At 36.2% G+C, this 19371-nt stretch overlaps 1 protein-coding gene across 7 annotated transcripts in view; it reads left to right on the top strand.

Annotated features, from left to right (window-relative positions):
- The window catches only part of DGKB (diacylglycerol kinase beta), an 877599-nt gene that overhangs the window by 300864 nt on the left and 557364 nt on the right, over positions 1-19371 (top strand). For 3 of the 7 annotated variants that reach the window (XM_069587582.1, XM_069587581.1, XM_069587584.1), the window contains exon 13: positions 18092-18124. The exons of 1 other annotated variant lie outside the window; for it this stretch is intronic. In XM_069587582.1, the coding sequence (XP_069443683.1) occupies positions 18092-18124 (33 nt within the window). Of the gene's footprint in view, positions 1-18088; positions 18125-19371 lie in introns of all 7 variants that reach the window. 3 more of the 7 variants (XM_069587580.1, XM_069587579.1, XM_069587578.1) reach the window with 1 other exon arrangement.

Genomic DNA, 19371 nt, shown 5'->3' with positions numbered 1-19371 from the left:
TCCACATAGGGAAAACCAACATTGAGAACAACTGGATCAGTAATTCGGAGGAAAAGGTTAAGAAACTCCTACAATGAAAAGGAGAATGAGAAGATAGAGAGACTTTACTACCCCCTAAACAAAAAATTATATCTATTATGTCTAAATATTGAAGAAAGTCAAGTTGAACTAAAAAGTGAGTGCTCAGTCTTGTCCAACTCTTTGAGACCCTATGTACTGTAGCCCACCAGGCTCTTCTGTCCATGGGATTTCCCAGGCAAGAATACTGGAGTGGATTGCCATTTCTTTCTCCAGAGGATCTTCCCAACCCAAGGAATGAACCTGTCTGTGTCTCTTACATTTCCTGCATTGGCAGGTGGATTCTTTACCACTGTGCCTCCTGAAAAAGAGCCTACATTTCTTCAAATTTGCTCATCTACCTAATGCAATTTCCATGTAATAGTTTTTGCTTGACAAAATGAATCCAAAGTTTGCCTGAAAGAATAAATGTGCACAAACATATTATAAATTCTGAGGAAGGAAAGTAAGGAAAGACCTGTATTAACAAATCTTAAGAATATATTTACTAAAGCTACAGTGATCACATTGATGAAATAGTAGCTCTGGGAGTTACAAAGAACTGGAAGAAGATATAAAACATACTGAACTATATGTAATTGTGTGGTATATGATGAATGTTACATATCCAATCTGATAGGGGCTAATGGAATTTATGCATGTTGAGATTACTCTATAGCCACATAATAAGCTAAATTAAGATAAATTCTACTTTCCACCTTTTCCAAAATCAAACGTGGATTGAGGATTTAATTTTTGCCTTTTGAAAGGCTTTTTATTTTTTTTCCTAAAGAGAAAAATAAAAGTTGACAGCCTTGGCCATTCAAAATTTTCTTTAGAAAATGGTAAAGGCTAAAACATACAAATCAAGATAAACACAGTATTGTAACAAAAAGCCCTGTTGTGTAAAAATAATGCAAATAACTGAAAAACAGTTTTAAGACTAAAAGCTTATGAATAGTCAGGACTATCACACTGAAAAATGAAATAAACTTTTTTGAAATGATATTCCTCATTGTTGAAAAGGATTAAAAAATTGGCTATTCTCTTCAAACATTGATAAGATCAAATTGCCCTCAACTGTCTTAAAAGCTCCCAAATACATTTTAGGGTTGATATTTCTGCTTGTTCCCCCAATCCCATTCACCTCACCAAAGAAAGATTGAGGTTAGTACAGGACAAATATACAGATCTGATTTCATTACAGTAGAAATACATGCTTTATATCATTCCTTTCTTCATTTTAAATTTTGAGTTCAGTAGACATTTAAGAATAAATCCATCTTGCAAAGGTAACCTATGTTGGTTAAGTTTTTGTGGCTTTAATGATTCTAGGTGAAATGGTGGCACTCATGAAGTATTTATATACATGCTTTCTTCTGTTTTACTGTTAAATATAACTTGTCTATTCTCAACTTTCACTTGAAACCTGAGCCAGAATTGATTTATACATAACTTTTTGTCCATACATCAATTTAGTGCAAGTGCAGTGATTTTTTTTTAACTCAATCTTAGGTCAACCTATGTTTTCTCTAAATATGGAATAAGGATAGTTTAGTTCTGTGGGAGACCTCCATGCCCACTCTTTGCTTTTCAGTCTAGATGATAAAATCTATCATTCCAAATTCTGTTCCTAACACTAAATAGGAACTTTCACCAATTCTTTCTTGTTTGCCCAAGGAAACCCAAGTTCTAGAGGACTACAGCTCATCACCTCTTGTTTTATTCCTATGACATTACTCTTACTTCATCCCCACCACTAATATTCTCAAATTATGTCGTGTGGTTACCAGTTCTCCAACATCCTTGAGTTATCCAAGGCCTATATTCCTCCAATTTCTTTCATTCAAGCATTGTCTGCCCTCTCTTTCCTAGAACTCCCCAATTTTTTCCTTTTATGATATTAGTCACAGTCTAATAATATACTGATTTGCAAACTTCCAATTGAAAAAAATCTCAAACAAGGTGTAATTTAACATGTTTATGATAGGTAGCATTTGATGGCACTATAATTTGAGCTCAGCACTTGAACTTCTCTGTTTATACACTTAGGTGTTTATTTGTCAAAGAGCCCATGCCAGATGAAGGGGCTGTTTTTTCTCATGTGCAATGTTGTTTTCCATAGTTATGTATCGATGTTGTCTTTTCCTGCCTCTTAATGTAGCCATAGGTATATGCAGGTGTATATTCAGTGTATAGGTATCTGCAGGTGTAAGGATACATTCAGTGTATCAAACTTCCTCCTTCCTCCTCAACCTACATTATTCTAATTTCTGACTGTAAAATGGGTCTAAAAACTACTTTGGCTTTCCTAAATCCAAGGACACTCTTTTTAGTTGGATTCCCAAGGAGTAGAACATGAACTCGGTTTAGTTGTGTGTGATAGGAATATTTCTTTAATAAAAATAATCTTTTGAAGAAGGAAATGGTAACCCACTCCATTATACTTGCCTGAAAAATCCCATGGACAGAGGAGCCAGGGAGGCGACAGTCCATGGGGTCGCAAGGAGTTGGACACGACTGAATGACTCAGCAAAAATAATCTTTAAGGGAGGAGAAAGCAGAAGAGGCAAGAGGCAGGCTTTGAGCAAGGAAGTGGTCATAGAGAGAGTTTAAACCTTGGCCTAAATCTTGAAGGCTCTTGGACAAAATCATATCATAGGATTTTTCTTAAAACAAGGGGGTGGCATTCTTAACCCATGTGTGCGTGCTAAGTCATTTCAGTCGTGGCTGATTCTTTGAGACCCTATGGACTGTAGCCCACCAGGCTCCTCTGCCCATGGGATTTTCCAGGCAAGAATACTGGAGTGGATTGCCATTTCCTTCTCTAGGGGATTTTCCCAACCCAGGAATTGAGTTCGTATCTGTCTACCTGTACTGGCAGGCAGGTTCTTTACCACCAGTGCCACCTGAGGAGCCCCTCTGTAACCTGTTCAGTTCAGTTCAATCGCTCAGTCGTGTCCGACTCTTTGAAACCTCATGAATCGCAGCACACCAGGCCTCCCTGTCCATCACCAGCTCCCGGAGTTCACTCAGACTCGCGTTCATCGAGTCAGTGATGCCATCCAGCCATCTCATCCTCGGTCATCCCCTTCTTCTCCTGCCCCCAATCCCTCCCAGCATCAGAGTCTTTTCCAATGAGTCAACTCTTTGCATGAGGTGGCCAAAGTACTGGAGTTTCAACTTCAGCATCTTTCCCTCCAAAGAAATCCCAGGGTTGATCTCCTTCAGAATGGACTGGTTGGATCTCCTTGCAGTCCAAGGCACTCTCAAGAGTCTTCTCCAACACCACAGTTCAAAAGCATCAGTTCTTCAGCGCTCAGCCTTCTTCACAGTCCAACTCTCACATCCATGCATGCTACTGGAAAAACCACAGCCTTCACTAGACGGACTTTAGTCGGCAAAGTAATGTCTCTGCTTTTGAATATACTGTCTAAGTTGCTCATGACCTTTCTTCCAAGGAGTAAGCATCTTTAAATTTCATGGCTGCAGTCACCAACTGCAGTGATTTTGGAGCCCCCCAAAATAAAGTCTGACACTGTTTCCACTGTTTCCCCATCTGCTTCCCACGAAGTGATGGGACCAGATGCCGTGATCTTCGTTTTCTGAATGTTGAGCTTTAAGCCAACCTTTTCACTCTCCTCTTTCACTTTCATCAGGAGGCTCTTTAGTTCCTCTTCACTTTCTGCCATAAGGCTGGTGTCATCTGCATATCTGAGGTTATTGATATTTCTCCCGGCAGTCTTGATTCCAGCTTGTGCTTCTTCCAGCCCAGCGTTTCTCATGATGTACTCTGCATAGAAGTTAAATAAGCAGGGTGACAATATACAGCCTTGACGTACTCCTTTTCCTATTTGGAACAAGTCTGTTTTTCCATGTTCAGTTCTAACTGTTACTTCCTGGCCTGCATACAGATTTCTCAAGAGGCAGGTCAGGTGGTCTGGTATTCCCATCTCTTTCAGAATTTTCCACAGTTTATTGTGATCCACACAGTCAAAGGCTTTGGCATAGTCAATGAAGCAGAAATAGATGTTTTTCTGGAACTCTCTTGCTTTTTCCATGATCCAGCGGATGTTGGCAATTTGATCTCTGGTTCCTCTGCTTTTTCTAAAACCAGCTGTATCAGTCATTTATTAGCTGTGGCCTCTTGCAGAATAGGAGGTGCTCCCTGGAGAGCCTGCTCCAATGAGCAAAGGATAATTCTGCTGAAAACGGGATAGCTGCGAGTTCTCAGCAGTCAATACTCAGAGCGGTTGGGGATCAATGCTCTGTTCAAGTAACTGCGGATCTGCTTTGGACTGCTAGCAGCATCTACGAGACACCCTTTCCAAGGATGGTCTTTTTTGAATCCTCGACAGTATTTGACAGTATTTGGAATGCTCTGTTGTCATATTCTGTCAAACTCAACTATGACATTTCTATTAGCTCCTGCTTCTGTAGCCACACATCCACATCGCTAAATTCCTAGTCCTCTTTCTATTCTTAAATATGTGTAGATGCCCATTTTAAGTTATATTCTCATGTCATTATGTTCTATATAAATTACCTCATCCAATTTCATGAGCACAACTACCGCATTTGAATATATCTGTTCTCCCTTACACCCTTTAGATCTGAATACTCAATGTCACATTTTAAATTTCCTTTCGAGGCCTCAAAGCCAATGTACCAGGAATGGTGTATCTCTTTATGTCTAGCACCTAATTCAATTTGACATATAATAGATGCTCAACGAATATTTACTGAGTTAATGAATAACAGTCAGCTCTTTTATTCCAAACAGTCATCACTCTCTTTCCTGAGTCAGGAAGAAAATACATCACACAACGATAGAAATATTAAATACAAGTTAAAGTGAATATGCAATCACGAAGCTTATATTTTAAAAAATGGTAGATAACCTATGATAATTGAATTTTATTGTTATAAGCTAATAAAATTGAGTTTGAAGTGTGTCATGATAATATTAGTGAATGTCAAGTTAGGATGGTATTTTTGGAGTGGCATTTGAGGTATTTTAAAATTATTACTATACTTTGAAAAATTTGTGATTGTTATGGTGTTGTAGTTATATAAAGTATCCAATAGATGGTACTGTAAAATGCCTAATGTTTAAAGTGGTATTGCAGGTAGAGTTTAAGCAAACAGTTAAAAATTCTGGGAGAATTAAGATGTTTTCTCCTGGATATTAAATTATATTTAAAATTGGATTTTAAGAATATAGCTTAAGTAGCACAGTAGTTCATGTGAAATATTATAAATATTTTCTTAATTCTCAAAATTCATGTATACTACAAGATGCAATTTTTAAATTATTCGTATTATATTAGATTTCTTTTTGTTCTTTTTGTGGTGATTATTATTAGTACCTGTGCTATTTTAGTTAATGCTACTCAAATCGCAGCATTTTCAGTAAGGAACCATAGTTGCATGTCTGTTAACTGAAGTTCTAAAAAAACTTTTATGTTCAAAATAAAGCAAACTAGTATGTGATAATCTCCTTGCTTAGCAAGAATGAGTCCATTATTTCTTTCAGTTTTGGGTTTTCCTGAGACCAATCTAATATCTGAATGAAGCATTATATCATTTTGTAAATATAACATGCGTTCAGAACATTTACAAATATATAATTTATGAAGTTAAAATATCTTATAAAAAGTAAGCTATAATTATCAATATTGACAGATTGGTTGGAGTTTGCTTCTAAAGCATGTATGAAAAAGAGCAATTTGTAGATGGCTTAGTCTATCTTAGAGCTCATTCAGAATTTCCATTACAAATTTCCTCTGTATATTTGTTTGTAAGTATGAATACTGAATTTTGATTACCAGTATAAAGTTTTATTAAACCTACTTCTAAAGCTAAAAATGTCTGAAGGATTGTGTAATATAGGTTTTAAATTTTCTGTTTAACTTAAATATACAGAGATGCTACATAGCTTTAAAATTTTTTGCTGCTGTTTATGATATTGCTCTCGAATAATGCTGAGTATTCCTTTGTGTGATGCTTATTTATCTGTTAATTTATTCAGTAAAATTTTATTGTATATGACACTATGCCAGGTATTAAACTAAGATAAATAGCTTTTAGGAAGAATGACTTTATGTGAATCAGCAGCTTCTTGTGTGATATGCATCTCATGTCCTGTGGCTTCTTTATGTATTTACTATTTTTTCCATATTTTGTATAATCAGAATATGTGATGTGATATTATATGTACTCTTACAAGGAATATATCCTTAGGTACACAGGAATCTTCTGCTTAAAGGAAATATACAATTGAAGGAGCTTGATCTAGCATGAGTAATTAAGGATATCTTCTCTATTAAAAGAAAATAGTGCTTTTCCAACCATTATCTCCTAAGCCAGATTAGAATAAATAGATGAGACTTAAATAAAAAGCTATGAGATGAACACCTAATTGCCTGAATACTTCAAGTTAAAAATATTTTTTTTTCCGCCCAATATGTTCCATGTGATGATAACAAATTTATGGATTCATCAGGGAATAAAGGGGCCTCTGGCATTTTATCCAGATTCTTTAAGATGTGTATATGCATTTTGTATTATGCTCTTTTCAGAAATAATGACACACACTGACTCATTTACTCAGATTTCCTAACATGCTGGATGTATGTAACATCATGGCAAAGTTCCTACATGAGCTAAATGGGATTAAATATAAAGTGCATGCAGAGCTCCAGTAATAGTCTCTTAATAGATATCAGATACTTTTTATCGCTGCCCTCTTTTATTTCAGTAACATTTTAATTAATTCACACTGATTGAATAAATGTACATTGAGACTTGTTTCCTAATGAGGGCGCATTTAGAGGAAAGGTTTTGCATCATTCTGATATCCTGTGGGTAATTATATTCTAATTATATGGTCGGGGGAAAAGAGTCTATAACTCAGTACTGATATTGTTCATTGGACCCAATTAATTACATGCACATAATGAAAGTTCATGATAAGGTTGACTGGCAGTCAGTGTAAAATTCTAGCTCAACTGAATCTAAGCCAAATGTGAATACAGAATTGGACTTTAACCTGGTTAGATAATGCTTTGGTGTGAGATCAGCGGATATTTAGAGGGGCAGAGGATGAAAGCAAATTTCATTATAACTTATTCATTTCTAAATTCAAGGTATTTTCCAAGATTGATGAAGAGGAAAACTTAGCAGCCTAATGCTTTAATTCTAAATATTATTACCAATATTATTTCATTACCTTGAGAGATTTTTCTGTATTTTAGAAAGTGAGTCACTAAAGATACAATGAATGGTACATTTCTAGAACAGGTTCATATATTTGTTGAGAGAAAAAAATAGGCATAGCAGGAAGAATTACTCATTTAATGGATGTAAATTCAGTAGACATTAATCTACTGTATTAGGGTGCTTTATTATTTCAAACTACCATATTTCATTCAGACTCTTGCCCCCCACTTTCAAAGGATAATTATATATACATTCCCATAAATAGGTAACTTTTAATTATCTATTTATAAAGTAAGTGTTGTAAAGAATAATCTGAAAAAATAACCAGTAAGTCATGTATGTTTCATTTTGGAATGCACTTTGGCGATGTTTAAATCTGATATTTAGAATTTTGTAATATTTCAAGACAAAGTCTGAGGACATGGTCTAAATATTGGTTCTCATCCTTTCTTTACTCAATTTCATTGTTTCCTTTGCTCAGATTTTGGAAGAGACATTCTCCAAGATTGAGGAGGCTAGCTTTTTCCAACCCTCTTGTCTTCTAAAACTATTCGCTTATCCTCTCCTTTTTGTTCATTGCTTTCTGCTTTGATCACTTCTCTTCACCCCCACCCCCTTTCTTTCTTTCTTTCTTCTAATAATCCTCACATCCTTTCATTAAAAGATAAATCTGCCTGGTACCATGTCCTTATTAGCAACAAAAGTGTTTTCTGATGAGGAAAATACAGTCAGTCCTTTCTTGCTGAGCCCTGAGCAGGCAGTAGAAACGTTTGGGTTCTACAGTTCATAAAACAGTTAACATTAATTGGGAACTTACTTGCCAGACATCCTTTTAATTCTGAAGGTGATATAATGATGATATTCCCTCTGCATTTGAGGAAAGTGAAGCTTAGAGAGAAGAAGGAATATACTAAGTTAACACAACATGCAAGTGTTAGAAGCAATACCTGCCTTACCCTGAATCCCATGTTGTAAACTTATCTTTTATGTTTATACGACCATCCTCCAAAATTGGTGATATGAAATAAATTTGGGGCATCTAGACCTTCAAAAAAGGAATGAGAAGAAAAATGCTGAAGAAAAATACTGAAGTAAAGTAGAGGAGAAAAGAAATGAAAAGAGAATAATAGATCAGAGAGTAGGCAAGCAATGTAAGCAGTCTTTGTGAAGTTACATTTATTGTGAATCACAGCCAGAAAGAAATTGAAAACACTCCCTTCACTGTACTGGCTTCTGATAATTTTATGAGACCTAACCAAATAGGATAATATTTCTAGTGGCTTTAATTCATTAGGTAATCAGGGAGGCAAACGATAACATTATTCTTGTTGATTGTTTTTATATATAGATAGTGATGTTTGAAATGATTTTGATATCACCATTAAACATTTTTAATATTTATACTGAAAACATTTGGCACCACTTTTGTTTCCAGTTGTCCATTTTACCGGGTATATGCATTCCCAGATGGTTCAGTGTGCTTTCTTTCTGAACACAGGCACAAATATTGAGTGAGCTTATTGAGATAAGGAGGGAGCCCTTACCTTCAGTATCTCCTGAACATACTCTGCAAACACACAGAAACAGTCACATCAACAAAAGTAAGAATAGAACACCTTTGTGAGTGATTGTAAGAGAGTGAAATCATCTCAGTTAAAAATATGTTTATCTTTAAAGTTATGTTGGTGCAAGGTTCAAAATTTTGCTCCAGTGAGAAGTGGTTAGGCTAAGAACACTGGATAAGATTACAGTATGTGTATTTTCTAAAAAAAAAATTTTATTGAAGTATAGTCAATTTACAATGGTATTTCAGTTTGTGGTATACAACAAGGTAGTTCAGTTATATATATATATATAATCATATATATACATATTAATTATTTGTAATGAATATATGTTCATTATATATGATGAATATACATATTCTTTTTCATATACTTTTTCATTTATTATAGGATACTACAGGATCTTATTGTTTATCTGTTCTATATATAATAGTTTGCACCTGCTAATCCCAAACTCTGAATCCATCCCTCCTTCTCACATATTAATCAGATATGTCAAGGGCCAGGGGAAAGGAGAAACAATTCATGTTTCTTCTGATACACTTGCCATACATTGAAATAACCTTTGGTTAAAGATGTTAATAAACAACAAAAGCATAAAAATCATTTTGATCCATTTCCTTTAAAAATTTGTATTGTGTTCAGATTTGTGAGTGTACATACTTAAGAATGTGCAAAATCATAAAAAGTTAAATAAATTATGACACTTCAATGTAAAATATAAAATTCCTAGAAACATATTAGGCTTCTATACCTAGAGATGTCCTCGAGCTATATATATATATAATTTATCATGTGTGAGGAAGGAATAATTTACCCTCTTAGGGATAAGCAGTGCAGAGAGAAGGCAATGGCAACCCACTCCAGTACTCTTGCCTGGCAAATCCCATGGATGGAGGAGCCTGGTGGGCTGCAGTGCATGGGGTCGCTAGGAGTCGGCACGACTGAGCGACTTCACTTTCACTTTTCACTTTCATGCATTGGAGAAGGACATGGCAACCCACTCCAGTAGCTTTATTTGGACACTTTAGGTTTATCATGGCACTGAAAGTTTTTGTATTTAACTAATCCATGCTGACATGCAAGCCTGTTCTCTCAGTCAGAACAGGAAAACACTGTGGTTTATAACTATTTGGCTGTGTTTGTCAACATTTAAACTAATTTTGTTTCCAAATCACTTAAAAAATAGAGGTGGTTATAAAACAAAATCTTTGAAAAAAAGTTTTTGTTAAGTCTGCTTTTGTTTTAATGACTCCTGCACAGAGAAGCAATAGGTTTGAATTCTTTTTTTTTTTTTTTTCAGACATAGACTGGTGATTCAATTCTTACATGATAGTATACATGTTAGAATGTCATTCTCCCAAATCATCCCACCCTCTCCCTCTCCCTCTGAGTCCAAAGGTCCGTTATACACATCTGTGTCTCTTTTGTCACTAACTTTATTTCTTGGCTAGTCATCTAAACTTTTTGATTCTATTTTCCAATTTAGAAAATGGGATATCTTGTTTTACTGGGAGGATTAAATGATACCACAAGCATTTTCAAAAATGTATAAATATTCTTATATTGGTATAAGGTATTAATATAATTAATAATGATTTATAACTAATTAGACATTTTTATGGAGAAGGCAATGGCAACCCACTCCAGTACTCTTGCCTGGAAAATCCCATGGTCGGAGTAGCCTGGTGGGCTGCAGTCTATGGGGTCGCTAAGAGTCGGGCATGACTGAGTGACTTCTCTTTCACTTTTCACTTTCATGCATTGGAGAAGGAAATGGCAACCCACTCTGGTGTTCTTGCCTGGAGAATCCCAGGGACAGGGGAGCCTGGTGGGCTGCCGTCTCTGGGATTGCACAGAGTCGGACATGACTGAAGCGACTTAGCAGCAGCAGACATTTTTAATAAGCAAATACATTTAATGATATAATTCTGTTAATTTGGTATTCTGTTGAAATAACTATGACCCTTTTAATGCTAGCACTATACTATGATTATATTTTAAACATTGTCAAACTTCTAATCTCTCCCACCAAAGATTTTTCCTTTGTCTTATGACAATTTGAATTAAATTGTCAATTTAAAATGATTACATGTTAGAAAATATGAAGACAAGAGATATCTCAATACTTAAGAATAATAGGATTTTAAAAAATTCTTAATATTAAGTTAAACTTAATAAGTGCCCTGAAGGCAAATGTATCTTTTAAACTAATTATCTGTTCTTTGTATTCTGTTTAATATTAAAATGGTACTGATTAAATAAAATCAATCACATTCCTCTGTAGTCACACCTCACATTTGCTTAAATAAAACAATACACATCTCTTGTATTAATTCTGATTAAAAATACATTACATATAGAGTTACACATTCATGATAATTTTTTAAAAACTGAAACATTTACTCTGCTCACCCTTGATATTTAAAAATTATATACAGAAATTAAAAAAAGAAGTATGAAATTTCTGAATTTGTTTTCTGTCAAGTTGCTTTTTTAAATTTTTCCCAGATGCCATGTTTTCTTATTGTAACTCAGGCTACTGATAAGCAAGTTAATTTAATGTATACTCCTTGCCTACATATCTTGATTGAAACTAAGCTCATGTATATGTTGTTTCCATCACCTTTATTCTTGGAGTAAATTTCTAGTGTTGCTGTCAGATGGCTGAGCATTGATGGTGAAATTCTCAGAGCTGGTTGTTTTCTCTCTTATGTATTTATTACTTTTAGGTCCCACTGAGCTCTTAATTTCTCTTGATCCTGTTCTTCATCAGCTGCTTTCCCATTTTCTGGGAAATAGTGACAAAATTTGTTCTATTTCCTATATTTCTTCCTCTCTACTACCTCTCTGCCAAATTTACTCACCCTCTGTAGATAACTCACATCCCCCCTACTCTTGAGAAAGATGAAGCTTACAAACATGAGTATCTGTAAGTAACAGATTCTCTATGAAAGTGATAGTAGGCAGCCAGGCTTCAATTTCACCCCATAGTGTTTTCATGGGGGATACCTTAAAATCGGATTTTTATTTTCCAACTTGGCACAGTCTTTGCCTTTCGTGGCATTGGGCCCAATTGTATTATCTTCTTGGTCCCTATAGACTTTTGCATTCCAAACCCCTGTGAGTACAATCTCAGAGCTGTTTTTTTCACCATTTGACACTCCCTCAAAGTGAATAGTGGCTTAGAGAATTCTCCAGGCCAGAATACTGCAGTGGGTAGCCATTCCCTTCTCCAGGGAATTTTCCAAACCCAGGGATCCAACCCAGGTCTCCCACTTGGCAGGCGGATTTTTTACCAACTGAGCCACCAGGGAAACCTGCACCATGCCCCCCTCCCCTCTCAACGGCCCCTCCAAAAGCAATCTGGTAAAGAATCCACCTGCAATGCAGGAGACCCCAGTTCAGTTCCTGGGTCTAGAAGATCCTCTGGAGAAGGGATAGACTACCCACTCCAGTATTCTTGGGCTTCCCTGGTGGCTTAGTTGGGGGCAATGCGGGGGACCTAGGTTGGATCCATGGATGGGGAAAATCCCCTGGAGAAGACAACAACTACCCACTTCAGTATTTTGGCCTGGAGAATTCCACTGATTGTGTAGTCTTTGAGGTTGCAAAGAATCAGACGCAACTGAGAGACATTCGCTTTCTTTCTTTCTTTCTTTTCACTTTCAAAATGAATAGATTTGGAAAAGACTAATAGCTTTTATATAAGCTTCTGCCTCATCTGAAAAAAGTTTTTGAAGTACCTCCTTTTATTTTTTTTTTCAAATGGTCCCTCTGTGTGTCTCTCTGCTTCTTTCTCCCAGCAACTTGGATGAATATCTAATTTTTTTTAATTTTGAAAAGAGAACTCTTGAATCTCCATGAAAATAGTGCTCATTACTGCCTGCCACGCACATCATGCTGTCTCCACCTAAACTTTTAGAATTTGCCATGTTTTCATGGAAAATGTATATGTATATGTACACATATGTATATTTTATTTCACTATAGATTTTGCACTCTTTTAGGAACTAGAGGATGTAGGTAGAAGGTAAAAAGAGAGATCGATTTTTTCCACAAATTTCATTACAAGTATTCTCAAACACAATACATATGAATCCAGTATATCCCCAAGCATGTACGAATTATCAGTCATTCTTATGATATATATACATATATATATAAAATGATTGAATTTTTAATGATTCTTATATATGTATATATGGCTATATGTATGCATGTGTATATATTTCATAAAAATACACACACTAATATATAATTTATTAAGTTGGACCTTTTGAAAGTAAATTGCAACTAGTATGACACCATATCTCTAAATATTTCAGCAGGTAAATTCTAAGATAAGAACAACATTTATGATATTATTATGAAAATATTAGCTATTCCATAAATCAGTAATAAGTCTTTCTATATTTCTATGCCGATAATCGTCTAAAAATGACTTATGTAGATTGTTTTATCTCTTTGTTGGTAGTGCTGGGGTGGACAGGAGCTATTTGAAGTTATTGCCCTACACTTGGCTATTATTCTGAACCATTTAATAACTGTAGTTTTTTCACCTGGTATAGAAGGCATATGAGATTCATGCCCTTGTTGTTATTCAATCTCTCAGTCATGTCTGACTCTTTGTGACCCCATGGACTACAGCATACCAGGCTTCCCTGTCCTTCACCATCTCCCAGAGTTTGCTCAAACTCATATCCTTTGAGTTGGTGATGCCATCCAACCATCTCATCCTCTCTTGTCTCCTCCTCCTGTCTTCAGGCTTTTCTAGCATCAAGATCTTTTCGAATGAGTCAGTTCTTCTCATCAGGTGGCCAAAGTATTGGAGCTTCAGTTTCAGCATCAGTCCTTCCAATGAATATTCAGGGTTGATTTCCTTTGGGATTGACTGGTTTGATTGCCTTGCTTTCCAAGAGACTCTCAGCAGTCTTCTCCAGCACCACAGTTTGAAGACATCAGTTCTTCAGTGCTCAGTCTTTTTTTCTCACATCAATACAAGATTACTGGAAAAACCGTGGCTTTGACTATATGGACCTTTGCAGGCAAAGTAATGTCTGAGCTTTTTAATACCCTGCCTAGGTTTGCCTTTGCTTTTCTTCCAAGGAGCAAGAATTTTTTAATTTCATGGCTGCAGTCACCATCCAGTATGATTCTGGAACCCAAGAAAATAAAACTCTAGCGCAGTTTCCATTGTCTCCCCATCTATTTGCCATGAAGTGATGGGACCAGATGCCATGATTTTTGTTTTATGAATGTTGAATTTTAAGCCAGCCTATTTTCACTCACCTATTTCACTGTCATTAAGAGGTTCTCTAATTCCTCTTTGCTTTCTGCTGTAAGTGGGGTGTCATCTGCATATCTGAATTTATTGATATTCTCCCTGCTCTTGTTTCCAGCTTGTGCTTCATCCTGCATGGCATTTTACATGATGTATTCTGCATATACGTTAAATAAGCAGGATGACAATATACAGCCTTGATGTACTCCTTTCCCAATTTGGAACCAGTCTGTTGTTCCATATCTGGTTCTAACTCTTGATTTTGACCTGCATAGAGGTTTCTTAGGAGGCAGGTATGATGGTCTGGTATTCCCATCTCTTGAAGAATTTTCCACAGTTTCTTGTAGTCTGCACAGTCAGAGGCTTTAACATGGTCAATGAAGCAGAAGTAGACATTTTTTCTGGAATTCTCTAGCTGTTTTTATGATCCAATGGATGTTGGCAATTTGATCTCTGGTTCTTCTGCCTTTTCTAAATCCACATTGTACATCTGGAAGTTCTCAGTTAACATACTGTTGAAGCCTAGCTTAAGGATTTTGAGCATTACTTTGTGAAATGAGTACAATTATGCAGTAGTTTTAATATTCTTTGGTATTGTCCTTTGGGATTGGGATGAAAACAACTTTTCTAATTCTGCAGCCACTGCTGAGTTTTCCATACTTGCTGGCATGTTGAGTGCTGCACTATAACAGCATCATCTTTTAGGGTTTGAAATAGTTCAGCTGGAACTCCATCACCTCCACTAGCTTTGTTTGTAATGATGCTTCCTAAGGCCCACTTGATTTCACACTGTAGGATTTCTGGCTCTAGGTGAGTGATCACACCATTGTTGTTATCTCAGTCATTAAGATCTTTTTTGTACAGTTCTTCTGTGTAACTTGCCACCTCTTCTTAATTGCTTCTGTTAGGCCCATACTATTTCTGTCCTTTATTGTGCCCACCTTTGCATGAAATGTTCCCTTGGTATCTCTAATTTTGTTGAAGAGATCTCTAGTCTTTCTCATTCTATTGTTTTCCTCTATTTCTTGGCATTGTTCTCTTAGGAACACTTTCTTACTTCTCCTTGCTATTCTTTGGAACTCTGCATTCAGATGGGTGTATCTTTCCTTTTCTCATTTGCCTTTCACTTCTCTTCTTTACTCAGCTATTTGCAAGGCCTCCTCAGACAACATTTGCCTTTTGCATTTATTTTTCTTGGGGATGGTTTTGATTACTACCTCCTTTGCAGTGTTACAAACCTCCATCCATACTTCTTCAGGCACTCTGCCTATCACATCTAACCCCTTGAATCTATTTGTCACTTCCACTGTTTAATAGTAAGGGATTTGATTTAGGTCATAACTGAATGGCCTAGTGGTTTTCCCTAACTTCTTCAATTTAAGTCTGAATTTTGCAATAAGGAGTCATGATCTGAGCCACAGTCAGCTCCCAGTCTAGTTTTTGCTGACTGTACAGAGCTTGTCCATCTTGGCTGCAAAGAATATCATCAATCTGATTTTGGTATTGACCATCTGGTGATGTCCATGTGTATCATGGTTGAGCATCTTCATTTGATTTCTTGAGAGTCCCTGGAGACTCTCTCAGGTCATTGCCATAGAATAGGATAAGCTACTTAATCTGGATTTAAGGATATCACACATTGGTATATTGTAATAAAGATAGAAGAGCTACATCTGTGTCTTTAAATGTTTATTTAGATCTAAACTTCAACCAAGAAGTAAGAAAGGTAGAAGGCTGACAAAATGCTCTGAGCTGGCCCAAATAGAAGCTAACACACGCAATTTCCCTACCTCCAATTGCCCTGGGTGTTATATTGACTGACTTGGGCTCAGAAGTCAAGCATATTACCAACACCAGAAGCTTTCAATGAAAGTCCTATCAAACTTGTTGTCAATCCATCTGAGAAACAGCATTGGTGGCCCCCAGAGGCTTCTCCTGTTAATGGGATAGTTGTCCCAAGTTCATCTTCCCAGACTCCATAATTTTTTTGATGGAAATCTGTAGCTACAGTATTTTATGCTTATTCTCTAGAAATATATTCTAGTGCTGAATTGTGGTTGTTATTGTTGTTCAGTTGCTAAGTCATGTCCAACTGCTTGCAACCCCATGGACCGCAGCACACCAGGCCTCCTTGTCCCTCCTGGAGTTCTCCCAAGTTCATGTCCATTGAATTGGTGATTGTATCCAAAAAAGCCCTCATCTCCTTTTGCTTTCAATCTTTCCCAGAATCAGGGTCTTTTCTAGTGAGTCGGCTCTCCAGATTAGGTGGCCAAATGATTGGAGCTTCAGCTTCAGCATCAGTCTTTCCAGTGAATATTCAGGGTTGATTTCCCTTAGGATTGACTGGTTTAATCTCCTTGCTGTCCAAGGGACTCTTAAGGGTCTTCTCCAACACCACAGTTTGAAAGTATCTGTTCTTCGGTGCTCAGCCTTCTTTATGGTCTGACTCTTACCTCCATACATGACTACTGGAAAGACCATAGCTTTGACTGTATGGACATTTGTTGGGAAAGTGGTCTTTGCTTTTTAATACACTGTGTAGGTTTGTCATAGCCTTCCTTCCGAGAAGCAAGCATCTTCTAATTTCATGGATGAAGTCAGTGTCCACAGTTATTTTGGAGCCTAAGAAGAGAAAATCTGTCACTGCTTCCACCTTTTCCTCTTCTATTTGCCATGAAATGATGCCCCATGATATTTTTTTTTAATGTTGAATTTATGCCAGCTTTTTCACTCTCCTCCTTCACAGTATAAAAAGGCAAAAAGAGTTTTATTCCTGAACACTGATTTCCTCTAGGGCTGTCCTACACTTGTTTTGTTCTGCTCTTGGATGTATTGGATCCTTCTAGTCCATCCCTGTACAAGTAGCCATGAACCTCTTATGTAGGCATTTATTCTTCTGGGTTTGCTTCCTTTCTGGTGTTCTACTGGGTAAGGGAGTAAACTAATATCTGAACTCTTAGCTCTTTCATTCTCATTTTGGGAGTTCTCCTCACATGGCTTGGTACAGGAGAGGAAACTCAAATATTCCGAGTGTTCTCTTCTTTCTAGAGACACACAGTGTCTAAGAACTACCTTCCTATCAACCTTTCCTACTCCCGCTTGAACCAAAGAAAATATTTATCTAGTATGATGAGTGTAATTTATCACCTGTTCATCCAGATTTGTGTTTTATGGTATGAAGTCCCATAGGCCACAGCCTTTTGGAATTTGGTAAATGAATCTCTGTTTCTTGCCAGAGAAAATAAAAACAAACAAACAAACAAAACAAAAGAACAACAAAAAAACATGCCCCATGTGACTCAGAAAAGGATGGATAGTGGATAATTGGAGATATACTATCACAAAGACTGGTTTCAGTGTATTTAACTTAATCTTGTAATAATTATTCTCAAGTAAAGTTTTCCACTTATTTCATTATATTTTGAATTCTTACTGCTATTAATAGAATATATACTTTTTATTTCTAGAATATCACAAATTAATTCAACTCCATAGCTGTATCTACATCAAAAAGATGAGTGTTTTTGAGATAGGATTGAGAGTTGGACTGGAAAGTGAAATAGTGGGCTGAGTAAATGGGCAAGTTAAAAAGTTAGTAAGAATGGTTTATGAATGATAATGGAACTTGGAGATGAGGTCTCATTCCAAAATATGAGTGTAATATATCACTGTTATTATAGAGAGGTCTGTGAAATTGACCAAATATTAGTCTACTTTAAACATATGAAATTATATTTTGAATAAGTAACTCTATAACATGATCTCTTCTGCTTTAGAATGATCTTTATTTCATGAAGAGATCTTTGTTTATTAAACAAAGTAAGAAGAAAAATTATGACAAAGAAATGCATTTGTAATGTACTCAATTATTTCACAAGTGTATAGTGATATAATAATTTTCATGGTATTTGCTTTCAGTATGACATTTTTTTCGGCTTTAATATGAACTTCTCTTTTTCAGCAGACTCTGCCCACTTCAGGAGTTTCAGTCCCTGAGGTGCGTAAGCAAAAAAGGTTTTCACACTTACGATTATAGGTCATTATCTATCTGTATTGTTATAAAGACCATTTTGGGCTATGAGAGTGACATACTAATGTTAATTCATATGTTTTATTTTGTCTCATATTCTTGTATTTGGAATTGGGATCTTTGCATTAACATTTTCATATTGGGATAGACTTGAAGCCTATACCATCTACCTGCGTGCCAGACATTAGGGAAACAAGAAGTTATGTGGCACAGAATAAGCAGGATAAAATTATAGTGACTTTGCAGAGTTTTGACCAGTATGTAAGAATAGCGTTATTCCTATTTGTCACATTTAAACTTCGCAGAAAACCCAAACAGTTCACTAGTGTAAGCCCTTAAAATGTAGCTTGCAGTGATAGTAAATTGAGAAACTCTTGTTCACATTGAAGCGCCTGTTACTTCTAAAAGAGTACATCTACATTAATCACTTAGCCTATAACATTGCATAGGAAGTCATAGGAATACAATATCGTCATTAAATAAATTACTTTGATTTTGAAAATAAATGTAGGCATTGCCACAGCATTTATTTTCAGTAAAGTGTTAACTTTACCTTCAAATTAATGAAGTAAAGCCTCTACATTTTTCTGTGATGATCCCCATTCAGTTGCTATTATCTTTAAAGCATATGCTCAGATGATATTTTTTCACTTAAAATTATAATTTGAATCTGCTTGCTTAGAATATATTACTCATGATATCTAAATACTATATGAGTATGATTTATTTTCAGTTCAGTTCAGTCGCTTAGTCGTGTCTGACTCTTTGCGACCCCATGGACCGCAGCACGCCAGGCCTCTCTGTCCATCACCAACTCCCAGATTCCACCCAAACTCATGTCCATTGAGTTGGTGATGCCATCTAACCATCTCATCCTCTGTCATCCCCTTCTCCTCCTGCCCTCAATCTTTCCCAGCATCAGGGTCTCTTCAAATTAGTCAGCTCTTCACATCAGGTGGCCAAAGTATTAGAGTTTCAGCTTCAACATCAGTCCTTCCAATGAACACTCAGGACTGATCTCCTTTAGGATGGACTGGTTGGATCTCCTTGTGGTCCAAGGGGCTCTCAATAGTCTTCTCCAACACCACTTAGAACATTACATAATTGCACAGAAAGTAATAACCTCTCTCTCTTCTGCTCTAAAATATTTTCTAATCATTGTAGACTGCCTCATTACATTTTTTTAAATTTTCCTTTTATAACTATAGACATAC

The sequence above is a fragment of the Ovis canadensis genome, chromosome 4, assembly GCF_042477335.2.
Source record: "Ovis canadensis isolate MfBH-ARS-UI-01 breed Bighorn chromosome 4, ARS-UI_OviCan_v2, whole genome shotgun sequence".
Classification (NCBI taxonomy): domain Eukaryota; kingdom Metazoa; phylum Chordata; class Mammalia; order Artiodactyla; family Bovidae; genus Ovis; species Ovis canadensis.
The sequence above is the reverse complement of the archived record's forward strand: the minus strand, read 5'-3'. Positions and strand labels throughout refer to the sequence as shown.